The sequence below is a fragment of the Rhipicephalus microplus genome, unplaced genomic scaffold (assembly GCF_043290135.1).
Source record: "Rhipicephalus microplus isolate Deutch F79 unplaced genomic scaffold, USDA_Rmic scaffold_60, whole genome shotgun sequence".
NCBI lineage: Eukaryota > Metazoa > Arthropoda > Arachnida > Ixodida > Ixodidae > Rhipicephalus > Rhipicephalus microplus.
Window position 1 is genome coordinate 1,157,526 of NW_027464633.1, and position 22,076 is coordinate 1,179,601.

General features: G+C 44.0%; 1 protein-coding gene across 1 annotated transcript; it reads left to right on the top strand.

Annotated features, from left to right (window-relative positions):
* The first annotated feature begins 3,776 nt into the window (after positions 1-3,776).
* LOC142788470 (uncharacterized) lies at positions 3,777-15,587 on the top strand. Its single transcript, XM_075884960.1, has 5 exons — positions 3,777-4,575; positions 9,553-9,615; positions 11,762-11,986; positions 15,014-15,173; positions 15,271-15,587. Exons 1-5 carry the CDS (start codon positions 4,429-4,431, stop codon positions 15,531-15,533), a joined length of 858 nt encoding a protein of 285 aa, XP_075741075.1. The 5' UTR covers positions 3,777-4,428; the 3' UTR covers positions 15,534-15,587.
* Positions 15,588-22,076: the final 6,489 nt, after the last annotated feature.

Below are 22,076 nucleotides of genomic sequence, written 5' to 3' on the forward strand. Positions count from 1 at the left end.
CTGAAAAAGACGGCACTGACATCATGACATGCACATGTCGTGATGTAAGCTGCCCAAAGAGTGGCCTCCCGTGAGAATAGTGAAGAATTGGGAATAGGATCTACCAGTAAGGGCTTTGTGTGCAATTCACAAACAGTGAAAAAGATCCACCAGGGGTGAACCACAGGTACATGGTGCACTCTGGTTGAGAGAGAGCAGAGTAAAACAGATGTGCCAGACAGGAGATTATAAATGGTTTTGTCTGGAGCTGGTGCCAGACCGAGCTCTGATTAAGCGTAAGGGAGTATTGAGCGCCAGGCCAATCTGATCCCATTCCTGTGATGGGGTGCAATATGATGACAGGTGCGAATTCCATTTTCTTTTTTTTCCATGGGTTTAGGGAAATAATTTTTCAGGGATCAGATGAAAATACCTCCGACATACATAATAACATGCTTATTCTTGGGCGTAGTCATGCCTAGCCACCAGATTGGGAGAAAAAGGAGTGTTTCCCGAAATGTGCGATAAAGTGTTTGGTGCTACGCCTTGACGGAAGTATTGATAGGTGCTTTGGAAATCGGTACGCCATTTCTGTAATCGTTAAATATGCAACTGCATGTGCCACTGCTAGGGATAGCGTGACACTCCCAGCCATTTCGGGGTAAGCCATTTTAATCTACGTGAAGATGTTAATGAGCCCGTTCTCCATCACAGCAGTAGCTGTGGCCATTCCTTCAACTAGGCCTACTGCAGCGCGAACTAAACGTCTGCATGAATTTGCAGCTAGTACCGTACATAATAATCAGCACAGGCCTTGGGTTCACTTCGATGGTGTTGTGAATTCATCTTGCGTGACAATGGTTTAAGTTGCATGCGTGCCTTAATCATTATTGCAATAGGAGACCATGATTTATCGTCACGCATGGTGTTGCTTAGCTCGGTCCTCGGTGTTCGAAGCAGGTTCCGCCTTGTGTGTGCATGAGAGAGGCACAAGAGTTGATTTCTGCTCTGTGTTTCTATAATTCCCTAGCCTGTATTATACAGGAAGCGGATAGTGCTGGTGTGCGTCAGCTGCCTCGGTGCGCTCTCAACTGCCTGCCTGGTAAGACTGATACCTCATTCTATCAGCGCCTTGTCGTACTCCCTCCTAACACTGCGACATGTCCTCCACTTGGAGGACATGATGACGGAACAAGATGATACGAAACCCAAAACCGCAATGTTTGCAAGCCACAACCCGAGCAAACAATTCAACGGTGAGGCCAGAAAATCTACCTGACTAGGCCTGGAGCAACAAGCCAGAGAGCATATTCTTGGCTGGATAGATGGATGGATGTGGCTGTACCCTTTAGATCGGACGGCGGCTAACGTCACCTTGCCGTAATGCTTAGTGAACTAACCACTAGATTTTTTTTTCCCCTTTAAATAGTAAAGTTGGACGGGTACTTTGAAGTGAAGGGTTTAATTTTCAATCGTGCCTTGACTTTAGCCACCAATCAGATAACCTCCTTCTAGTTAAGTCTACCCGCTTAAAGTCTATTTTGCCCTCCCTGTCCCTAAATACCAGTGCTTTGAAAAACTCTGCGCCATCATCTTGAACTATAAGGTGAAGCCCATTACACAGCATTGTCAAGTGTTCGGCAGTTTTTTCTTTCTCTTCGCACGCACTGCATATTGTGTCTACCTCTTCATATTTGGCCCGATATGTCTTGGTTCGCAGTACTCCCGTCCTGGCCTCAAACAGTAGAGAACTACCCCGAGTATTATCATAGGTCCTTTTCTTGGCGATTTCCTGCTTAAAAGTTCGATAGATCTCTAGTGCGGACTTCTTAATCATGCCCATTCTCCACATGTCAGTCTCCGTTTCCTTTACTTTCTTCTTAACCGATAGTTCTTTTTGGTTTGGCCACCTGCTGTTTTCTAAGTATTTACCAGTCAATTTCCTGGTTCGCTTCCTTCATTTTGTATTAACATTCTTCATGTACAAATAGCTGAAAACCTTCATAGCCCAACGCTCCTCCCCCATTTCTCTCAATCGCTTCTCAAATTTTATCTTGCTGCTAGCTTCCCTGCCATCAAATGATGTCCATCCCATATCACCTTGTACTCCCTGGTTTGGTGTATTCCCGTGAGCTCCTAAAGCAAGCCTAAATATTTCACGTTGCCTAATTTCTAATCTTGCTTGAACTTCTGACCTCATGCACAAGACCGTGTTGCCGAACGTCAGCCCAGGAACCATGACCCCTTTCCATATTCCTCTCACAACATTATACCTATTGTAATTCCACAGTGCCCTATTTTTCATCACTGCTGCATTCCTGTTATCTTTAGTCGTCACGCATATTTCGTGTTCCCTCAGGTGCTCGGTCCCATTGCTTATCCATACGCCCAGTTATTTGTATTTATCTGTTATCTCTAGCGTGACTTCCTGTATTCTAAGCTCACTACCTCTGTTATCATTAAAAATCATGACTACTGATTTTTTCTAACTGAATCTAAAATCTAACCTATCTCCCTCATTACCGCAGATGTCCATCAACCTCTGCAAATCTTCCTTGTTGTCGGCCATTAGCACTATATCATCTGCGTAGGTTAATGCTGGTAGTGCCTGATCAATGAGTTTTCCTTGTTTGACTAAAGAGAGGGTGAAGCCAAGTCCCCTTGCCTCTAATTTGGCCTCTAATCCTTGCAGGTACATCATGAATAAGAAGGGTGACAGTGGGCACGCCTGCCTAAGTCCACGTTTCACCACTGTGGGCTTGGATACCTGTTTTTCCCACTTTTTAACTACCTTGTTAGTTTTATAGATTTCCTTTAAACGATTAGTGACTCCATCTTTTACACCCAGTGTGTCTAGTATTCCCCACAAGTCCTCTTGAACCACGCTATTGTACGCTCCCTTGAATTTCTGCAGGCCGGTAGGAAGCTTCACAGCGCAGCGCCTGATCTTGTGAAACAGCGCAGCCATGCAGGCAGGGCATTCAATTCGCTCCCTATTTTTTGTATACTACTGTCCTTGTGTACATCGTAGAACACATAACAGTAATGATAGCAAACAGATCATTGATTCGGGTAGGCTTGGTGTTTTTATTTAAAATGGAACAACGAGGAAGCTGCTGAAGCTCGTGCCTGTATACAGCTGCTTTATATGGAGATGAAACTTTAACGAAAAAAAAATGTAATGATAAACAGTAGGCTCATAACAAACAACATTTCTCTGAGGGTGCATGGAATATATGTCCCATGCAAGGCTATGCATTGCAGTCCTTACTGCATTAATTATGTACACGTACTGCAGGGCATGCAAGTGTATGCAGACACACGCTGACGAAATGACATTTTTTGCTACATACAAACGTGCACCACACCAAATAAGACGCACGTGTTTGTATAGTCAGGGAACACTCGTGAATACTGATGAAATCACACAGCTCGCTTACAGTATAAAACAAACACAATTGCGAACAATAAAATGCGACGCTGTTTAAAGAGGCGGACCCAGGTTACGAGGAGAATTATCAGTATGGCATACACACCACGTGTCAAGCTTTTGCAACATTTAAAGAGACTAAATATGGAAAGTTGCCTTTTTAAGTTAACATGACAGTACCAAATGGAGAAGCCACACGAGAGAACAATTCATCGTGGGCTAAAGAATGTGTTTTAAATATATACACAGCTTTGCAAGACAACATCGACGAGTTTTACTCGTCTAGGTGTGGGAGGTGTAGGCCTGATAAAATGCGATATTGCTTCGGAGCCTTTCTTTCGTAATATTGCAATTTTATTCAACTCTTTCAAACGCGGCCCCGTAAATTTCTACTGGGTGCTCGAACACGGCAAGCAGGTCGCGGGGCAAAATCTTTGTAACATTTTATTACCGAAACAGCGATACTAGCAATGCTTGAGCTGCACTTGCTGTTTTCTAAATTGTAATCTCCTCAATCTCATCACTGTGATCAGGAAACAGAGAGGAAAAGTACAGCAGTAGTACGTAGAGAAATATTTAATTTCAAGCCCTTTAGCAATATCATCTAAACAAATTGCCAGTTCACTGTTGAACTCTCGATGGAAACAAACAGCTGATCAGGGACGCAAGCTTGGCTTGGCACTGGCTTGGCCGTCCATACAGAGCCAAAAGCCGCTGCAGGAAACTGGATTGCGGATCGTATTGAGACAAAATATTTTATACATTTTTGTTTTCTTTGTTTCATTTCTCTAATTGCTCTTGTGATGGCGTGGACCGCGCTTCGTGATCTCATGTACCGGCGCACTGTTTTGAAGTTTAGTATGGCGCACGATAATACATGATTGCGTGCTTTAATTTAAAAAGGTTCGCGAGTATGGCAGCAACACTGCAATGTCGGGAAGAGGCACGGGGAAGAGGATAATAGCAGAACCAGTAGCAGCTGCATGCCCGGGTGGAGCGACTGATGCCCAGATGGAGGAATGTCAACCCGATGCCTTTTGTGTTGGCCGTTCTGGCAGTTCCGCCGACTTTATAGAAAGAGACGACCCCGTCGCTTGTCCTCTTCTCTTTTCCTTCGGGCATCAGCGACAACATTGACGGACGACGTGTTCGACTTCACCGTGCACGTGAGTATAGGTTGGTTTTTCATTCGAGTGAATTCTTGTTCAGATTTGCAACTTGTCGACTTCATCCTGATTACCTGTCACCGGCAATAAGTCACATACGTGTGATATTTAGGTGAAATAAATGATAATGCACATTTTCTGCTCTATTTGCGTGACTTAGCTACACCAGGACATGAGGTAAAGCCTTTGTCGCCTAGCCACTAGCAGGCAAGATTGATCACTCGCATCCTTCAGTTCACGAATCAACGCGCCTGCCTTAAAATTAGTAAGCTGCTCGCAAAGAAATCTTACCGAGGCAATTTTGTTTTCTGTGAACAATGCACCGTAGATTTGTCTTGAATAACAAAAAAAAAACAACTTGAAAAATAAATGTCGCGACCTTTTAGAAAACGCCGTGTCTAAGAGCTAGACGCGGCATTTTGTAAAAGGCTCATTAAATTCAGTATGTTTTCGTAGTTTCTGCTTGAAATTATTATTGTCTATGAATTTCATGGCCCAATCTTTTGCTTTGGCTGAAAATCTCGGCGGCAAAAACTTTGTTCAGTGTCCCTTTAAGGGCAGGTGTAGATGCCATCATTTCAGTCGCAAATCTTTTTGCTAGTCGGTCGGCTGGTTAACAATAAGGGTACTAACTAGAGTTCCAGATTTCATCAGCAACACATCATCATGGCTTCATCAGATGCTGCATTATATACATTCTATCCTCGTTTTTAAATAGGTGTACCGTATGGTCCACTGTTACAGGAAACAAGCGAGCTCATGGACAGTGAGCCATCTGGTGCTAACTGGCAGCGATGCTTGTGAATGGGACGCATGCGCATAGAATCGGGGTGCGCCCAGTTTTGTCTGCCATTTCTCCGCATGTACGCATCACAGCATTGGAAAGCGCATCCGTATTTTAGCTGTGCAATTTATCTAGCCCAGTGCCTCCTGCTTCAGGGATTTCCTGTGAGCACAAAAAATGCATGATTTTAATCGTTGCTGCAGTGTTTTGCAAGTTGTCACCGTAAAGCACATCATATTTTTCGCATAATGCTCGCTGCAACTAGCAAGTTTCGATGACTCAAAATGCTGTTCAGGTCTGATGTAGCAAACATTTTAAGCTCGTCCTCATGACCATGAAATATTGGTTTATTAAATAATGGAAGGCAGAGTTGGTATCAGTTGATTTACAGTGTGAAAATGAAAAGTGCGAAGGACCGTGCCTCGCAAGTAAGCCCCGAGAGCATGAGCAGAGAAGTAGCAGATGAGGATGCTCATGCGCTGCATTTCCAAATCTCACCAGCACTAATGCTTGACGGACTGCTGGCCACGCACTAGCGTGATCTTTCTGAAACAGGACTTTGGCCCTGTAAGCATGTTCTTAAAGGGCATAAGTAAAACGTACAATGGGCCCCCTAAATGCACCCATCCTTGAACCATTGGGCTTATAAATTAGTGCCCTTTTCAAAATACAACTATTCTGAGCTATAAATTGTGACAGAACAGTGCACGAAGTTCAAAAATGGGAAAAAAGTCTTTAAATGTCCCCTTTATACATAGTGTTCTTGTGATGTCACTTCTGCCGTTGTCGCCCTCTCCCGCCATGCCCGGGTAACTCCCTGGGTACCTACGGCAGTTCACGTGCTGCAGTGCGGTTTGTTGGGGGCTTGTCATCTGTTGCTGTGAACGATGTGGAAGCATTGTGGTTTTTTGTTGTCTTACTTTAACGAGCTCATTGGATGAGGAAGGCCTCGCTCGTTCACTCGATACAAGACCAGATAATCAAGATGTGCGACACATATACCAGCCACGGCGTACACCGGCTGCCCGCATATACCAGCCACGGCGTACACCGGCTGCCCGCCACAACCTATGAGGGCCTATTATCTTGCTTTCACTACAAATTGCCTGGCCCAAAAACAAGTGAAAGCTCAAAATCTCTCGAGCCGCAATTTTAAGAGTGGATGTGCGAAGCGCAGCTGCTCCTATCGAAAACTAGTCGTGCAGAGCTAGGCAATTTTACAAGAGATATAATATTATGAATATATTGTCACGGCCTAAGCCACCAAAGTAGCAATGCCCCCCCCCCCCCAAGTGTTTTAAACAGTGCTGATGTTGAGCTTGAGCCTCTTTGATTGCAATTTGTGGAAATAGTCGAGGAAAATATTATACAAGGCAGATAGCGACTTTGTGTGGTGTGTGCCGCAGTAATGCCAGTCATCACTTTATTTTTCGCGTATGCTTTAACACACTTTTCACTTTGTATTTTGCTTTTGTTGTACGCTAATGTACAGTGGAGTCACTGAACATGATAGAGACCGTGTATAGAAATAATTGACTAATAAAAAAAAATCCTGACGCCCAACTTGAACCGATCGGCTATACTTCAAAGTGAACTAATATTGTTTCCCATTCTTTATAGTTTGTTTCAGTGCAATACCAAATCTCCGCGATCACCATCACGATTTTAACCGCCTTCCTCGCCATCATGATTTTAACTGCGGACAAGTTTCTATGTACAGTATCTTGGTAAGCTATATCTGTTTGCAGGTAAATACTTGGCTATGGCACTTACCCGTAATGAAGTTGCACCTGAAGATGCAAATATTGCAAAGTTTCTTCAAATAGCTTTTGTTAATCTGCACCAGCCAAATACGCTGGTACTTTTAGGAAAATCGGAATGTGCGTTCTCAATTTTAGGTTATAACTTTCAGCGAAGGAACACCCTAAGCCCTGCTCCCTCTGCGTGGACTACTAAATCAACTTGCCTCACTAGCAGGTCATAATTTCTCAAACTTGCATCGTGAGGCAAAACTAAACGGGCGCAAGCACGAGGAGACAACATGGCAGTTGTAGGCAATAGATTCGGTTGGTGCCTGGGCATGTTGGTGGCGCATTTCGGAAGTGACGAAAAGGCGCTGCGAGATGCATGTGCACACTTTGTATAGATGCTGTATTGGACAGCAAACTTTTTTTCTTATCTGAGCAGTTTTACCAAAGGAAGCTTCATCATATGGCGTGATAAATGAAGCGAATCCACAGGTTGAACCACATCATAGCCTCGCTGTGCTTTTGTACTTTTTTTAGCTCGCAAAATTTATTGACGGATAAGGCAGCACTTGTTTCTTTACCATATGATCATCTCCGGTGTGCTGCTGCCTTAATATTTCAAATTCTAAGCATTTACACCATTGTATGCTAACTTTTCCTTCAAAGTGAGACAAGCCACATGTGTATCGTAGATCAAGAAGCATGCCAGTTTTACGTAATTGCAAGGTAAACATCAGAAATGCACAGTTGATCAAAAATACTAGTTTAATGGTGCATCTACATAGCAGAGCACCTGTGGCACCTCGGGAACAAGATAATGCCACACATGTTACAAGAGATAATTAAAGAAGACAGGGGACGTTCCGTGAACAAATAGAAACAAAAATAAAATGGCACGTGGCAGCGAGCGAAGGCGGCAAGGGGGGGGGGGGAGCCCGTGGGACTTCAGCGGATGAACGTAAGGTGTGTGTTTAATATGTGGAAGAAAAAAAAATTCAAAATTTTGGCGACTGAAATGAGGGTGACTTAGTGAGTGCGCTCATGACGAGAGTAAACACGGTTATTATTTTTTTTTCAAATCTCTTTTGAAAGCCACAAAAAATCTGTATGTGGTGCAGCCTAACAGAAGGTCCGTGAAGGCAAATTATGCATTCGTCGTTGTACAAAGGCTATTTTTTTTTCATGCGCACCATCCCCGCCGCGGTGGTCTAGTGGCTAAGGTACTTGGCTGCTGACCCGCAGGGCGCTGGTTCGAATCCCGGCTGCGGCGGCTGCATTTCCGATGGAGGCGGGAATGTTGTAGGCCCGTGTGCTCAGATTTAGGTGCACGTTAAAGAACCCCAGGTGGTCTAAATTTCCGGAGCCCTCCACTACGGTGTCTATCATAATCATATAGTGGTTTTGGGACGTTAAACCCCACATATCAATCAATCAATCATGTGCACCATAAATAATGCTCAAAATTTAATTGCATATGTTGTTTTCATCCTCGCTGTATTCCGTGCTGTTTATGATGTAAAAAAAAAAAAGTAGCACGCTGAAGTGGTGCTGCTTTTGGGCAACAGTTGAAAATGGCGGGGTGCATGAATGCGGAATACTGTTGCTTACACTCAAATCACTCTTGTGGTCACCTCCCACTGTTTGCAGCGTGTGTTGTGTATACACAGCTGCATATTTCCTAGCTAGAAAAATTTGATTTTAGGTGTTTCACGCCATTTTCCATGTAACTATTCCACAATTGCACACACTGATCAGCAGGCTTTCAATTGCGCTGAAGGACACAGGTGCCATAAAATTCATAGTCGATTCTTTCAAGAAACCGTATGTAAAGGCTGAAGCTTCATGCGTACATACACACATACATACCATATTGTTTTTTGTACTTTATGAAAGCTGCGAAGGTCTCATGTGCCTCCAAGCGTAACCTGTCTTATTTATTCTCCATCACCACAAAAGTTTTGTGAGTTTCAAATAAAAGTACTTTGCGCATGGCCACTTTTGGGTAATTTTTTGTGTAGGTGTTATTTGAGCAGCCTACAGTGTTTACTTTATAAGCCTGTATGTATATGTTGCATTATAAGGATGCAGAATGTGTGTAGCTGTACAATATAGATGAAGTGTAAAAATCAAGTGTGTCTATTGTAGTGTTCTTGCAACCAATCTTACCCCCGTATTCTAGAACGTCCCTCCACTCAACGCTTCACCTTCACTTGAGATGGCTGATGGGAGCGCCGTCTCTAAGCAGAGAAAATTGCTGCATGTCAGCAATAATCTGCTGTGATTCTCGAGTAGCGCAGCGTGGCTTTCAAACGAGCAGCGGCACAGTGCTCAACGCTGTCAAGTGAAGGGTGAAAGTCGAGTCGGGGAGCGTTTATGAATATGGGGGTTAGTTTTGTTGTCTTGTTAACCTGCCATTAACACTGGATTGATGCTACTTTGCTCTAGCTGTACAGTGCTCTCCAAGGCTCAAGGAGGCATCGCACGTGGAAGGCTCGGAGCAAACCATGCGTGAGTTTCCTTTCATTGTTACACTATGCACGTATTAAGTGATAGACTTTAATGTATGCTATTTGTATTGTGCAAGTTTTTGGGGACATACAACTTCCAACACTTATATGTTCTGACGAAAATCACGCAAGAATGAGAGAAGCTTGTGCAAAAATTATGCAAGAGTGTAAGAAGCTTTCGCAGAAGTCTGTGAAATGAAGTTTTGAAATTTTGTGGCAATGTGTCATTGTACAGTGGTCAACAGTCTTGCTCAGCATGCTTGACTGCAGGGCTCCCGGCTGCACAGGCGCATCTACGGAGTGCCTGATGCATGATGGGCCAAATGTCAGCCTGCACACTGGTGCCTCTTATCCCCGTTTGTCTGTTACATCAGTGTCTCTTGTAAAGGGGATCAACTGTGCTACCTTTTTTTTTTTCGAAAGTAATGAGTTCTTTTTCCAGATTATTGTTGTTTTAAGGTAGAGCCTCACATTTCTATCAAATACTGAAGATTCTATTTTTCCTTCTAGATGCTATGAAGTCACTCCTTGTGTTACAATAGAGTGAACACTGTTATGAGAAAAGCTACTTGATGGAGTTAACTCACCCCATATTGACTTAACACACAGAATTGGTGAAAACTACACTCCATTCCAGCTGCATTAGGAATAATATTCATTTGCATACTTCTGTTTCTTTTGTTTGTTTGTTGGCTGGAGGTTTGGAGTATAGGGTGGCCAGAGGGCACTGTGTAGTCTTTCTTCATCTTCCCAATTTTGTGAACATCAATTGATAGCCGTATGGGAAGCAGCCAGCATGCTGAAACAGCGGTGCAAGCAGGCAAGATGTTCACCATTGCATGCAGTCAATTGCTGTGAGCAACCTACTGCATACAATTAACTGCGAGTGGTGCTGCACTATGTGTGCCTCCTGGAAAGCTGCAATGGTAAAGTGCCACAATCGTATAGTAACATGGATAACATCGCAATTTGTTTGTTGAATAATTTTGCAACAGAATCAATGGAGTTTTGGATAAATTTGTGTATCTGCCTGGTTCATCAAAGCTACAGAGTCAAATGCGGTATATATTCGCGTATTATGTGTACTTGTTTTGTCAATCCGGTCATGTGCGAAGCTAGTATGAATCGCTGGCCTAAAAGCTCAACTGGGAATATATGTTGCAGGCGCTGTCACAGCTGTCTCAAAGCGGATGGTCATTTGTTTGCTAAGCCTGTTCAAATGCCCCCATTTTCTTGAAGTTCTTCCGAACAGTGCTCACAAAAACCAGTTCCCATGACAGGGTTATACCAGAGAACATAAGTACTCTCCAATAATTGTCGGGAACCCAACGTAAAGTAAGATGCAGACAAGGAAGCGCGATGCCAACACAGTGCTGTGTGTGTCGCCCTTCATGTGTGTGTGTGTCCATTCCTTGTCCCAGTCTTCTATTGCGTTGTGTTCCCTCCGATATCTAACCAACACACCCAAGCTTCTATGCTAAGTCTTATTCAACGCACTCTTCTGCTGGCTCCCATACCGAATATTGCATGTCGAAGAACTCCACGCTGATGTGCTTAGCGGTAGCACGGTTTCAGTTTTCTTCGGTAAGCTTTATAACAGCAATCTGCCTCGTATATAATTATTGTAGCCTATCACAAGGAACGGTAAAAACGCAATGGCCAGATGGCGAAACCGAAAAAAAAAAAAAGAGTGCGAACACCTGCCTCATCTAGTTGATGTGACAGGTCCTTGCACGCGTTCAACATCTGTGCTGTGTCTCGGGAATACATTCTTGCCGTGGAAGAGGTGGGAAGATAGGAGGCAAACCTTTAGGCATTTCGGACTACACATAAACAGGTTTCGGTTTTCAAGTTCGATATTCTAGGGAAAGCATAAAAGTTCATGGAAGGAGGGACCTTGCACTCAGTCCATTTTGTGTAAGACTGCACTCGCCTGCTCGACAAGAGATGTGCCTGACCAGAGCATCATGAAGTCAAATGTGTCTGTGTGTGTGCTGGCAAGGTGGCTCGGGCTGGTTGGGGAGGGCAAAGTATGCGAGCAAAAAGTTTCTTGTAGTAAAGCAGGCTGGCTAATTATACTGGTGAGCAAATTATGTGAGGATGCAAATTGTGCGAGTAAATATGGTATGTACTCTTGTATGTTTCAGCTCTATTGCTACGGATCCTGCAGATCCAACTTGGCATCCGGCAGCAACAAAGAGGTTCTGCAGGAGGTGCGACAGCTGAAGCACGAGGTACGGCTCTTGTCCGTGCCTCAGCACGCCCAGCCAGCACAGCGCTCCTCTGACCTTCCCCGGCTGCCTGCTGGTACAATTGGAGAAGTGGAGGCAGCAGAGGCAGCTGTGCAGAGTAAAGCTGTGGCTGTGGCTTTGGTATATATTTCTTGATTTTTAATATGCCTATGTAACATGCAGAAATTTAGTACTGCTTTAAGATACTGTGTTTCGGGAAACAAACTAGTCAGGTTATCTCATGAGCCACTGTACTACAGTCGAATATGAATAATTCGTACTCAAAGAGGCCAGAAAATTTGTTCAAATTAAAAGAAGTTCAAAATAATGAGTTACCGTAATTACTTGAATCTAACACTCACCTTTTTTCCGGTTAAGAGAGTTCATAAATCGCATGTGCGTTAGAATCGAGTACGACAAAAAAAATGAATATGGTCGTTCTATTGCCATCGCCACTTACAAAATGGCCGCCCCCTACGTGCGTCGACATGGCGCGTCGGTCATTTCTGCCTATGTGTTTCCCATTCGCGGCACTTCATACGTGTGCTGAGCAGTTCGTCATCTTGTAGTACATTAGCATCGACGGCATGGTAGGGCCGACTCCAAAAACTCGACGAGTGCACCACCATGCTGCTTCTAAAAGAAAAGTCGTCGCGTGTGCCGGAACGGACAGAAATCGGGCCGCATCGCGGTCATTCGAAGTTCCCGAAACGTGCGTGTGGTACTGGCGGAAACAAAAGCAGAAAATTGTCGACAGCAAAGATTCACGCAAAGGCTTCAGTGGACCACAGCAGGGTCGGTTTCCACAAATTGAAGAGCTGCTCGGCGAGTATGTGATTAAGCAGTGAGCGGCACAGCGGCCCGTGACGACAGAACTGCTCCAAATGCAGGCTATGCAGTTAGCCTTAGAAAAAGGGCTAATGCAGAGCCATTTTAAAGTGAGCAGGTGCTGGCTAACGAACTTTATGAAGAGAAAAGGCTTTTCCCTCCGAAGGCGAACGGGCATTTGCCGGAAGTTGCCGGAGGAGTACGAAGAAAAGCTTCAGAGTCTTCAGAGGTTCCTCCTAAACTTGCGGCACAACAACGGCTACCTGCTTTGGCAAATCGGGAATGCCGATCACACGCCTCTTTACTTCGACATGCCTGGCACCACAACCGTCTAGGAGAAGGGGGCGAAGCAAGTTTGTGTACTGACATCGGGCCACGGTAAAACTAGAGTGACAGCAAGGCTCTGTTGCACGTCAGATAGGCATAAGCTTCCCCCGTACTTCATATTTAAACGGAAGACGCTCTCAAAAAGAGTCGTTTTCGCGAGTGGTGTGATCAAGCGGGCCAACGAGAAAAAAGGGTGCGCGTTGCAACCGATGTCTTAGTTTTTTTTGTTTTTTTTTTTGTCGTGGAAATTGGGCGCGCGTTACAATCGAGGGCGCGGTAGAATAGAGTAAATACGGTAAACGAGCGGAGGGCTCACCATGCAGTGATGCATGTGCATGGAGTTTTATTCACAAATTACAGGACATCCATCATTAATTAGAGTAGTCAATACATGTCTGTACACGTTGGCCTTGCAACGAGTCAACAAGTCTTGCGTGCAGTTTGCAAAGCATTTGTACTTCGGCTTCAGTATTCTCCTGGCAAAAGAAGTTGCGCGCGGCAATGTCCAGTGCTGACACTCTTCGAAGACAACTGTGTTTCCACTGTTACCATCTGCGCTGCAGCCGGAGCGTGGCCAGCACATGACGAGAATGGAGGAGCGTCTCCACCTGGAGAAAAGCAGATCGGCATTCGAGAGAGAAGCACTCCGCGGCAGCTTTTTTTTTTCTCTCTTCATGCGCGGTGTTGAAAGGAGAAGAGTCTCTACATAGCAGGGACGGAAAACAGGGAAGCGTGACACCGGCGCATTGCAGATTGGCATGAGAGAGCCAACTCTCTGCGACAGCTTTTTCTCCCCTCTTTCTCTTCATGCGCAGTGTTAAGTGGAGAAGGGTCTCTACGTGGCAGGGACGGAAAAAGCCGAAGCGTGGCACAGGAATGTCGCAGATTGGCATTTGGCAAACATTCCACCGCAGTCTTTTCTTTCCTTTTCTTCATTTTCTTCTTCAAGCACAGCGATGAGGTGTCTGAAGTGCCACCGCAGGATTGGGCGGGGTGCTGAGAGCATTTTCGGAGCGCGGTATAGCTTTGATAGGAGCACAGCGTCAGTTCGAATTAAGTGTGTTGGAATTAATGAGATTTGACTGTATTTACTATAGTCTGTGAAGTCCGAGTGAACTGTCCTAAGCTAGCAGACGATGTAGGCGGCATCGTGTGTTTGATGGGCAGTGACTAGCAATAGCCTGCTTAAAACAGACATTCAGTAATTTTGTTAATTTATCACCCTATTTCGTGTCCGCTGCGGCTCTCTCTACTTTGAGCTACAGTTCACCCTGCCTTGTATTAGCCGATTTCTTACTTTTTTAAAAATCTAACATGCACCCAATTTCGCAGTGTGAAGAAAAATGCACCTTTGTTTATTGTGATGAGATTTCTATAGCGACATGCCTCTTTGTTGGCTATCACAGAAAAATATAAACAGCAAATGGTGCGACCATCTAGTGCGACCTTTATTTTTCTATCAGTTTCATCTATGACCAAGATTTGGTCGCTCTAAGGTTGCCTCTTAGTACGCCTTGATCATGTTCATTTATCTTGTTGTGCTTTGCTTACAATGCATTGATTAAAAACATGTCCAAGCTTCTTTTTGAATTCCACATATTTTATCGTTTTTCACGTGTAGAAGCTACTCCTGGTCAACATTCAGGCAAAGACATTGTAACCTCGAAGAAACGTGTATTGGAATTTGAGCACTGTGCAAAGTAATTATACTATTTCATAGCTAGAATCAATATTTATTAAGGGTTATAACAGTGTTGTATTTGATTTCATAACAGCGAAACTGCATTCAGAGAAGGACTCTGAAAGGTTCTCACACTGAGTGTGAGAGGGCTGATGTGGAAACCATTTTAGGTCAAGTGAGTTGAAGTTAGCGTAAAAAAACAATGAAATGTTATGATGCCCAAATATTCAAGTTGTTGTTTTCAGTGTCCTCTTCTTGCAGATTTTTATCATGAAAACATTTCGATGTGCTGTTGCGTTTACTCCATCTATGCTTCTTGCATTTTTTTACAGCGCAAGCACCTCCTGCAGATTGGGGGACGTGGCCTCCGAGAAATTGGTGTGAATGCCATGAAGGCTGTATTGGCACATGACGTGCAAGTGCTGTACAGCCTTCATGGCAGAAAAGGGAAAAGGGCCTTTGTGAACCTGAGGCTCTGTAGATTAGTGACAGGTTAGACTTGTTCATTGTTTTATGTGTGTGTACCCTTGTGTATTCTCTGTACTGCAGTGCTTCATGTGTACTATGGTATTTCTGTTCTTGTATGCAGATGTCATCTGCCAAAAAGCAGGGTGCGACCAGGCGGAGGCCCTCAACTTTATTAAGAGGTGGCTACCAGGGTCTGGTGATCGCTGTGGGGGCAGGAAGCGGCGCTTCAGAGAAACATTTGTTGTGGAGCAGCCCGATGATCCCCACTCTCAGAGTGCAGATTATCGGCTGCTCGTGGCAGCTGGCTTCCTGCCCAGCCACAGCAGCCAGGGCCTTGACAGCACCACTGTCACTGTGTCCCCAACGCAACCTGACCTGCAGTAGAGCGGGCCTTTTTTAGTTGTGTATATATATTTTTCAATGTATACATTTTTTGTTGTACCAAATAAATAAAAAAGACCAAGAATAAATAGTCTGCAGACTGTCGGTGGTGCACTGTTCGGCTAGCTTATGCTGATTCGGAAGCACCATCACCATGTTTTAGTTACAAAAAAATGCTCTAAACTATGAATATTATCGATTACCATGTGGGGGACATATGTGGGGATTGCAAGTGGGGGACATACGCTTTCAGCATTTACTTCCTAACGACTTTTTTCGATCTGCTGTACCAAATACCAGTACCAAATAAAGCACTCGCTATTGCAAAAGATAAATTGGTAAAAAAATAAACTACACTTCTAGTGTTAGCAAAGGGAATGAGGTATAAAAGATGAAATAGATCGAGTAACTGCTTTCAGTTCTCGGCATTCAATTTTCTGTTGCCCCAAGTATACAGGGCTGCAAAGCTACAAGAGCGGGTCATCGAGTCATATTGTTTAAATCTTTCGGTAAGAAAAATTCCCTACTAATAATGGTTACATAATGGCAAGCCAATCAGTAGCCAATATTCGTCGTGCAGGAAACATCGGTGTAATAACGGCATTCGATTGGCTGCAATGTGGCCCTGGATTGGTCCAATGTCGGTCGTACATCCGTAGCCAATATTCGTCGTGCAGCAAACATCGGCGTAAAAATGGCATGTGATTGGCTGAAATATGGCCCGATGTTGGCCGAACATTGGCAGCTTTGTCGGCAATACGATGGGCCTTCGTCGGCCCAATGTTGGTTGCATACTGGCTAAAACATCGGCAAAACGTCGGCCCATCATTGGCTTGAACGTCGGCCCGACATTGGAAGAAGTTGCACTTCCGACGTCGGCCCGACGTCGGTGCCGATGTTAGCCGATGTTGGTCCAAGATTGGTCCAACGGCGGCGTGCTGCCTGGGTTAGTGAGATGCAGTGTTTTTCACCTTTACAAGTTGGGAACTGCGATATCTAATGTGAAAGCGCTTGAAACCGTCGTAATGTTGTCGAAAGCAATGTAAAGTAGCGAGTAAAACGTTTTCTAACGATAGAAGTGCGAAGGTTATGTTAGGTTGAGTTATGTTAGTTTAAGCTAGGTAGCACCGTGAAACCACCAAAAATGACGTCATCTAACGAGATAGTGTTTTTTATTGCGAGTACGAAACTGCGATAGGTAAAATGTTGTGAAAGCACACAAAACGGCATGAACAAGCCAAATACTGCGTGTTGTACCGTTACAAGTGCGAAACTGCTATGTTCTGATATTCTCGTTAAAGCGCATGCAAGCATCGTGAAACCTTAAAGAATGATGTCATTTAGCGAGAGACAGCGTTCTGTACTGTAATAAGTTGGTGAAAAACTGTGAGGTCATGCAAATATCGTACAGTAAAACCGAAAGTTGGGCGAGTTGGTGATAGTTCATGGTTACAAATAAGCAGCGCACAACGTTTTACAAAAGAGAGACGATAGGGACACCGCTGCACTCTCAACTAGTTTATTTCGTAAAAGACCTTGGTTATTATACAACAAGACGGTGTACCACGTGCTACAATGACAACGTATTTTCTAAAAAGCCAACTTCGCAATCGCTCAAAGTAATCGATGCTTGGCTTATACAGTAATCTTTTCTTTTTGCGATGTGGAAGGCCTCGATCACTTCCCTTGTCATCTTATCTCTGTGGCTGGCAAGAATTTTAGTCTCAGAGAACAGCGGGGAGCAGCCACATTCCAAGCAATGCCGTCTTAAGTGCGAGTAGGCATTATTAGCTAATGCTCTCTTGTGCTCCGTTAACCTTGTATTTATGCACCGGCCCGTTTGACCGATGTACATTTTCCCACATGACATGAGCAAACAGTAAACCACCGCGGTTCTGCACTCAACAAATGAAACAATGTGCTTAACAGAGCACCGACACCTATCCTTTTTTGTCAATCGCTTTCTATCTAGCCTAGCGCATATCTTTCCTAGTTTGTTAGGTGCAGAAAAAACAACTTGTAATCCATACCGGCTGCCTACATTCTTTAGATTATGTGATATACTGTGCGCATAGGGTATGGAGACACATTTCTTTTTCTTTTCTTCATAACTCCTCTCAATTTGAGGCTGCTCCAAAGATATATTCTTGCGCACAAGATGAACCAACTTCTGTGCGGTTCTGCGCAGAACATGCTCTTCGTAACCCGCACTAGCCAATCTATCTACTTGTCTGATGAAGCTATCATTAACTTTGTGGGGACAAGATTTGGCCAAGGCAGCGCGGAGACAAGAGAAGGCTATGCCATTCTTAACTGTCTTTGAATGCCCGGAATAATAGCTGAGCAGGGGCTTCTCAGATCGTGGGCTATATAACCAGCAAACATGGTCTGGCTTACGTGATAACAATAAGTCCAAGAACTGAAGCTGACCTTCCCGTGGCACTTCCCACGTAAACTCTAGGCCTTCGCTGCAGTCCCTGAAAACATTTAAGATATCTACTATAGCCCTGTCAAGTACAGTGTGTTCTACAAAAATTAGGTAATCGTCAACATATCTAAATATGGTCTTTGCAAGGCCCTTTATGTTGGCTTCAATTTTTTTGTTCACGTAACCCAAGAAAATGTTGCTAAGTATCGGGGCCACCTTCGAACCAATGCATATTCCCGATCTTTGTAGGTACAACTCATCATGCCATTTGATGAAAGTAGACCTTAAGTAAAAAGACAATAATTCGAGGAAAGCTCCTACTGAAATGCCGCATTTGTTAACAAATTCGATTTCATCATTATCATCAGTAATGCACTTTCTAACAACTGTCAATAAAGGACCATGTGGAATGTTGTAGTACAAATCCTGAACATCAACACTAAAAAAATTGCAAGTACCAGGGTTTGAGGTTGTCAAGAAGGCAACCAACGCCTCCGAGTTCGGTACACAGAAAGGATCCGATACCTTAAGGCTAACTAGCTGCTCTTGAAGAAAGGTAGAAAGATTAAGTTGCCATGAGTCCCTTTCCGATACAATACACCTAAACGGAACGTCAGGCTTGTGAGTTTTTGCTGCAAAAAACAACTCCAGGTGCAAATTTATCGCACGTTTCACAGTAGAAGCAAGCTTTTCCAGATTGTGGTTCAAAAGTAGCGCGACAGCTTCTTCCTTGACTTTGCTAGCTTTCTTGTTAACAGGAACAAAATTCTTTTTAACTGCCGATAACGCCTTTGTTTGGAAAAGCCCATCAGGTAAAATAACAAAGCAACCCTCCTTGTCAGAGGTCAGAAAACGCAAATTGTTGCTAATGCCAAAGTCCACCAAAGTTCTTACGTGCTGTTGCTTCCCGCTTGTGGTTGACGTCCTCTTTAGAACATCCACGCATTCCGTGATGAAGCGTGGGCGCTCTTCTTCTAACACACGACGAGCAAGGTTCTTGGTGAGCGCCACTTTCTCCGGTGGGGTAAAGGACGGTTCAAAGCAGAACTTTGGTCCTAATCCGAGAATCTTCTTGTAGTCTTTAGGAATGGCACAGTCTCCCAAGGTGATGACTTTTCCATCCGTTGGCTTGGGTTTTTTTGGCCTAGGTAAGGTTATGGGACAACAGCCGGCCACACTTACCTAGGCCAAAAAAAAAAAAAAAAACCCAAGCCAACGGATGGAAAAGTCATCACCTTGGGAGACTGTGCCATTCCTAAAGACTACAAGAAGATTCTCGGATTAGGACCAAAGTTCTGCTTTGAACCGTCCTTTACCCCACCGGAGAAAGTGGCGCTCACCAAGAACCTTGCTCGTCGTGTGTTAGAAGAAGAGCGCCCACGCTTCATCACGGAATGCGTGGATGTTCTAAAGAGGACGTCAACCACAAGCGGGAAGCAACAGCACGTAAGAACTTTGGTGGACTTTGGCATTAGCAACAATTTGCGTTTTCTGACCTCTGACAAGGAGGGTTGCTTTGTTATTTTACCTGATGGGCTTTTCCAAACAAAGGCGTTATCGGCAGTTAAAAAGAATTTTGTTCCTGTTAACAAGAAAGCTAGCAAAGTCAAGGAAGAAGCTGTCGCGCTACTTTTGAACCACAATCTGGAAAAGCTTGCTTCTACTGTGAAACGTGCGATAAATTTGCACCTGGAGTTGTTTTTTGCAGCAAAAACTCACAAGCCTGACGTTCCGTTTAGGTGTATTGTATCGGAAAGGGACTCATGGCAACTTAATCTTTCTACCTTTCTTCAAGAGCAGCTAGTTAGCCTTAAGGTATCGGATCCTTTCTGTGTACCGAACTCGGAGGCGTTGGTTGCCTTCTTGACAACCTCAAACCCTGGTACTTGCAATTTTTTTAGTGTTGATGTTCAGGATTTGTACTACAACATTCCACATGGTCCTTTATTGACAGTTGTTAGAAAGTGCATTACTGATGATAATGATGAAATCGAATTTGTTAACAAATGCGGCATTTCAGTAGGAGCTTTCCTCGAATTATTGTCTTTTTACTTAAGGTCTACTTTCATCAAATGGCATGATGAGTTGTACCTACAAAGATCGGGAATATGCATTGGTTCGAAGGTGGCCCCGATACTTAGCAACATTTTCTTGGGTTACGTGAACAAAAAAATTGAAGCCAACCTAAAGGGCCTTGCAAAGACCATATTTAGATATGTTGACGATTACCTAATTTTTGTAGAACACACTGTACTTGACAGGGCTATAGTAGATATCTTAAATGTTTTCAGGGACTGCAGCGAAGGCCTAGAGTTTACGTGGGAAGTGCCACGGGAAGGTCAGCTTCAGTTCTTGGACTTATTGTTATCACGTAAGCCAGACCATGTTTGCTGGTTATATAGCCCACGATCTGAGAAGCCCCTGCTCAGCTATTATTCCGGGCATTCAAAGACAGTTAAGAATGGCATAGCCTTCTCTTGTCTCCGCGCTGCCTTGGCCAAATCTTGTCCCCACAAAGTTAATGATAGCTTCATCAGACAAGTAGATAGATTGGCTAGTGCGGGTTACGAAGAGCATGTTCTGCGCAGAACCGCACAGAAGTTGGTTCATCTTGTGCGCAAGAATATATCTTTGGAGCAGCCTCAAATTGAGAGGAGTTATGAAGAAAAGAAAAAGAAATGTGTCTCCATACCCTATGCGCACAGTATATCACATAATCTAAAGAATGTAGGCAGCCGGTATGGATTACAAGTTGTTTTTTCTGCACCTAACAAACTAAGAAAGATATGCGCTAGGCTAGATAGAAAGCGATTGACAAAAAAGGATAGGTGTCGGTGCTCTGTTAAGCACATTGTTTCATTTGTTGAGTGCAGAACCGCGGTGGTTTACTGTTTGCTCATGTCATGTGGGAAAATGTACATCGGTCAAACGGGCCGGTGCATAAATACAAGGTTAACGGAGCACAAGAGAGCATTAGCTAATAATGCCTACTCGCACTTAAGACGGCATTGCTTGGAATGTGGCTGCTCCCCGCTGTTCTCTGAGACTAAAATTCTTGCCAGCCACAGAGATAAGATGACAAGGGAAGTGATCGAGGCCTTCCACATCGCAAAAAGAAAAGATTACTGTATAAGCCAAGCATCGATTACTTTGAGCGATTGCGAAGTTGGCTTTTTAGAAAATACGTTGTCATTGTAGCACGTGGTACACCGTCTTGTTGTATAATAACCAAGGTCTTTTACGAAATAAACTAGTTGAGAGTGCAGCGGTGTCCCTATCGTCTCTCTTTTGTAAAACGTTGTGCGCTGCTTATTTGTAACCATCAAATATCGTAATTGTGAACGAAACAGTGTAATAGAGCGTTTTGAGATACAAGTGCGAATGTTAGGTTAGGTTAAGATATGAACCGTCGTAAAACCGCATTAAACACTGTCACTTTGTGAGATGCAGTGTTTTTCACCATTACAAGTCGGGAACTGCGATATCTAATGTGAAAGCGCATGAAACCGTCGTTAGGTTAGGTTAGGTTAGGTTAGGTTAGGTTAGGTTAGGTTAGATTAGGTTAGGTTGGGTTGAGTTGGGTTAGGTTAGGTTAGGTTAGGTTAGGTTGGGTTAGGTTAGGTTAGGTTACGTTAGGTTACGTTAGGTTAGGTTACGTTAGGTTTGGTTATGTTAGGTTAGGATAATTTGGTTAGGTTAGGTAAGGTTAGGTGAGGTTAGGTTGGGTTGGGTGTTGTTGGGTTGCGTTGGGTTGGGTTAGGTTGGGTTAGGTTAGGTTAGGTTACGTTGGGTTAGGTTAGGTTAGGTTAGGTTACGTTAGGCTATGTTAGGTTAGGTTAGGTTACGTTAGAATAGGTTAGGTTAGGTTACGTTAGGTTAGGTTAGGTTAGGTTAGGTTAGGTTTGGTTAGGTTAGGTTAGGTTAGCTTAGGTTAGGTTAGGTTGGGTTGGGTTACGTTGGGTTAGATTTGGTTAGGTTAGGTTAGGTTAGGTTAGGTTGGGTCAGGTCAGTTTAGGTTAGGTTAGGTTGGGTTGGGTGGGGTTAGGTTAGGTTAGGTTAGGTAAGGTTAGGTTAGGTTAGGTTACGTTAGGTTAAGGTATGAACCGTCGTAAAACCGC

Coding starts and splice junctions, on each gene's coding strand:
- LOC142788470 (XM_075884960.1), top strand. CDS start 4,429: ATGTCAACCCGATGCCTTTTGTGTTGGCCGTTCTGGCAGTTCCGCCGA. Junction 4,576..9,552: donor TGTTCGACTTCACCGTGCAC/GTGAGTATAGGT, acceptor ACTTTGCTCTAG/CTGTACAGTGCTCTCCAAGG. Junction 15,174..15,270: donor GCTCTGTAGATTAGTGACAG/GTTAGACTTGTT, acceptor TCTTGTATGCAG/ATGTCATCTGCCAAAAAGCA.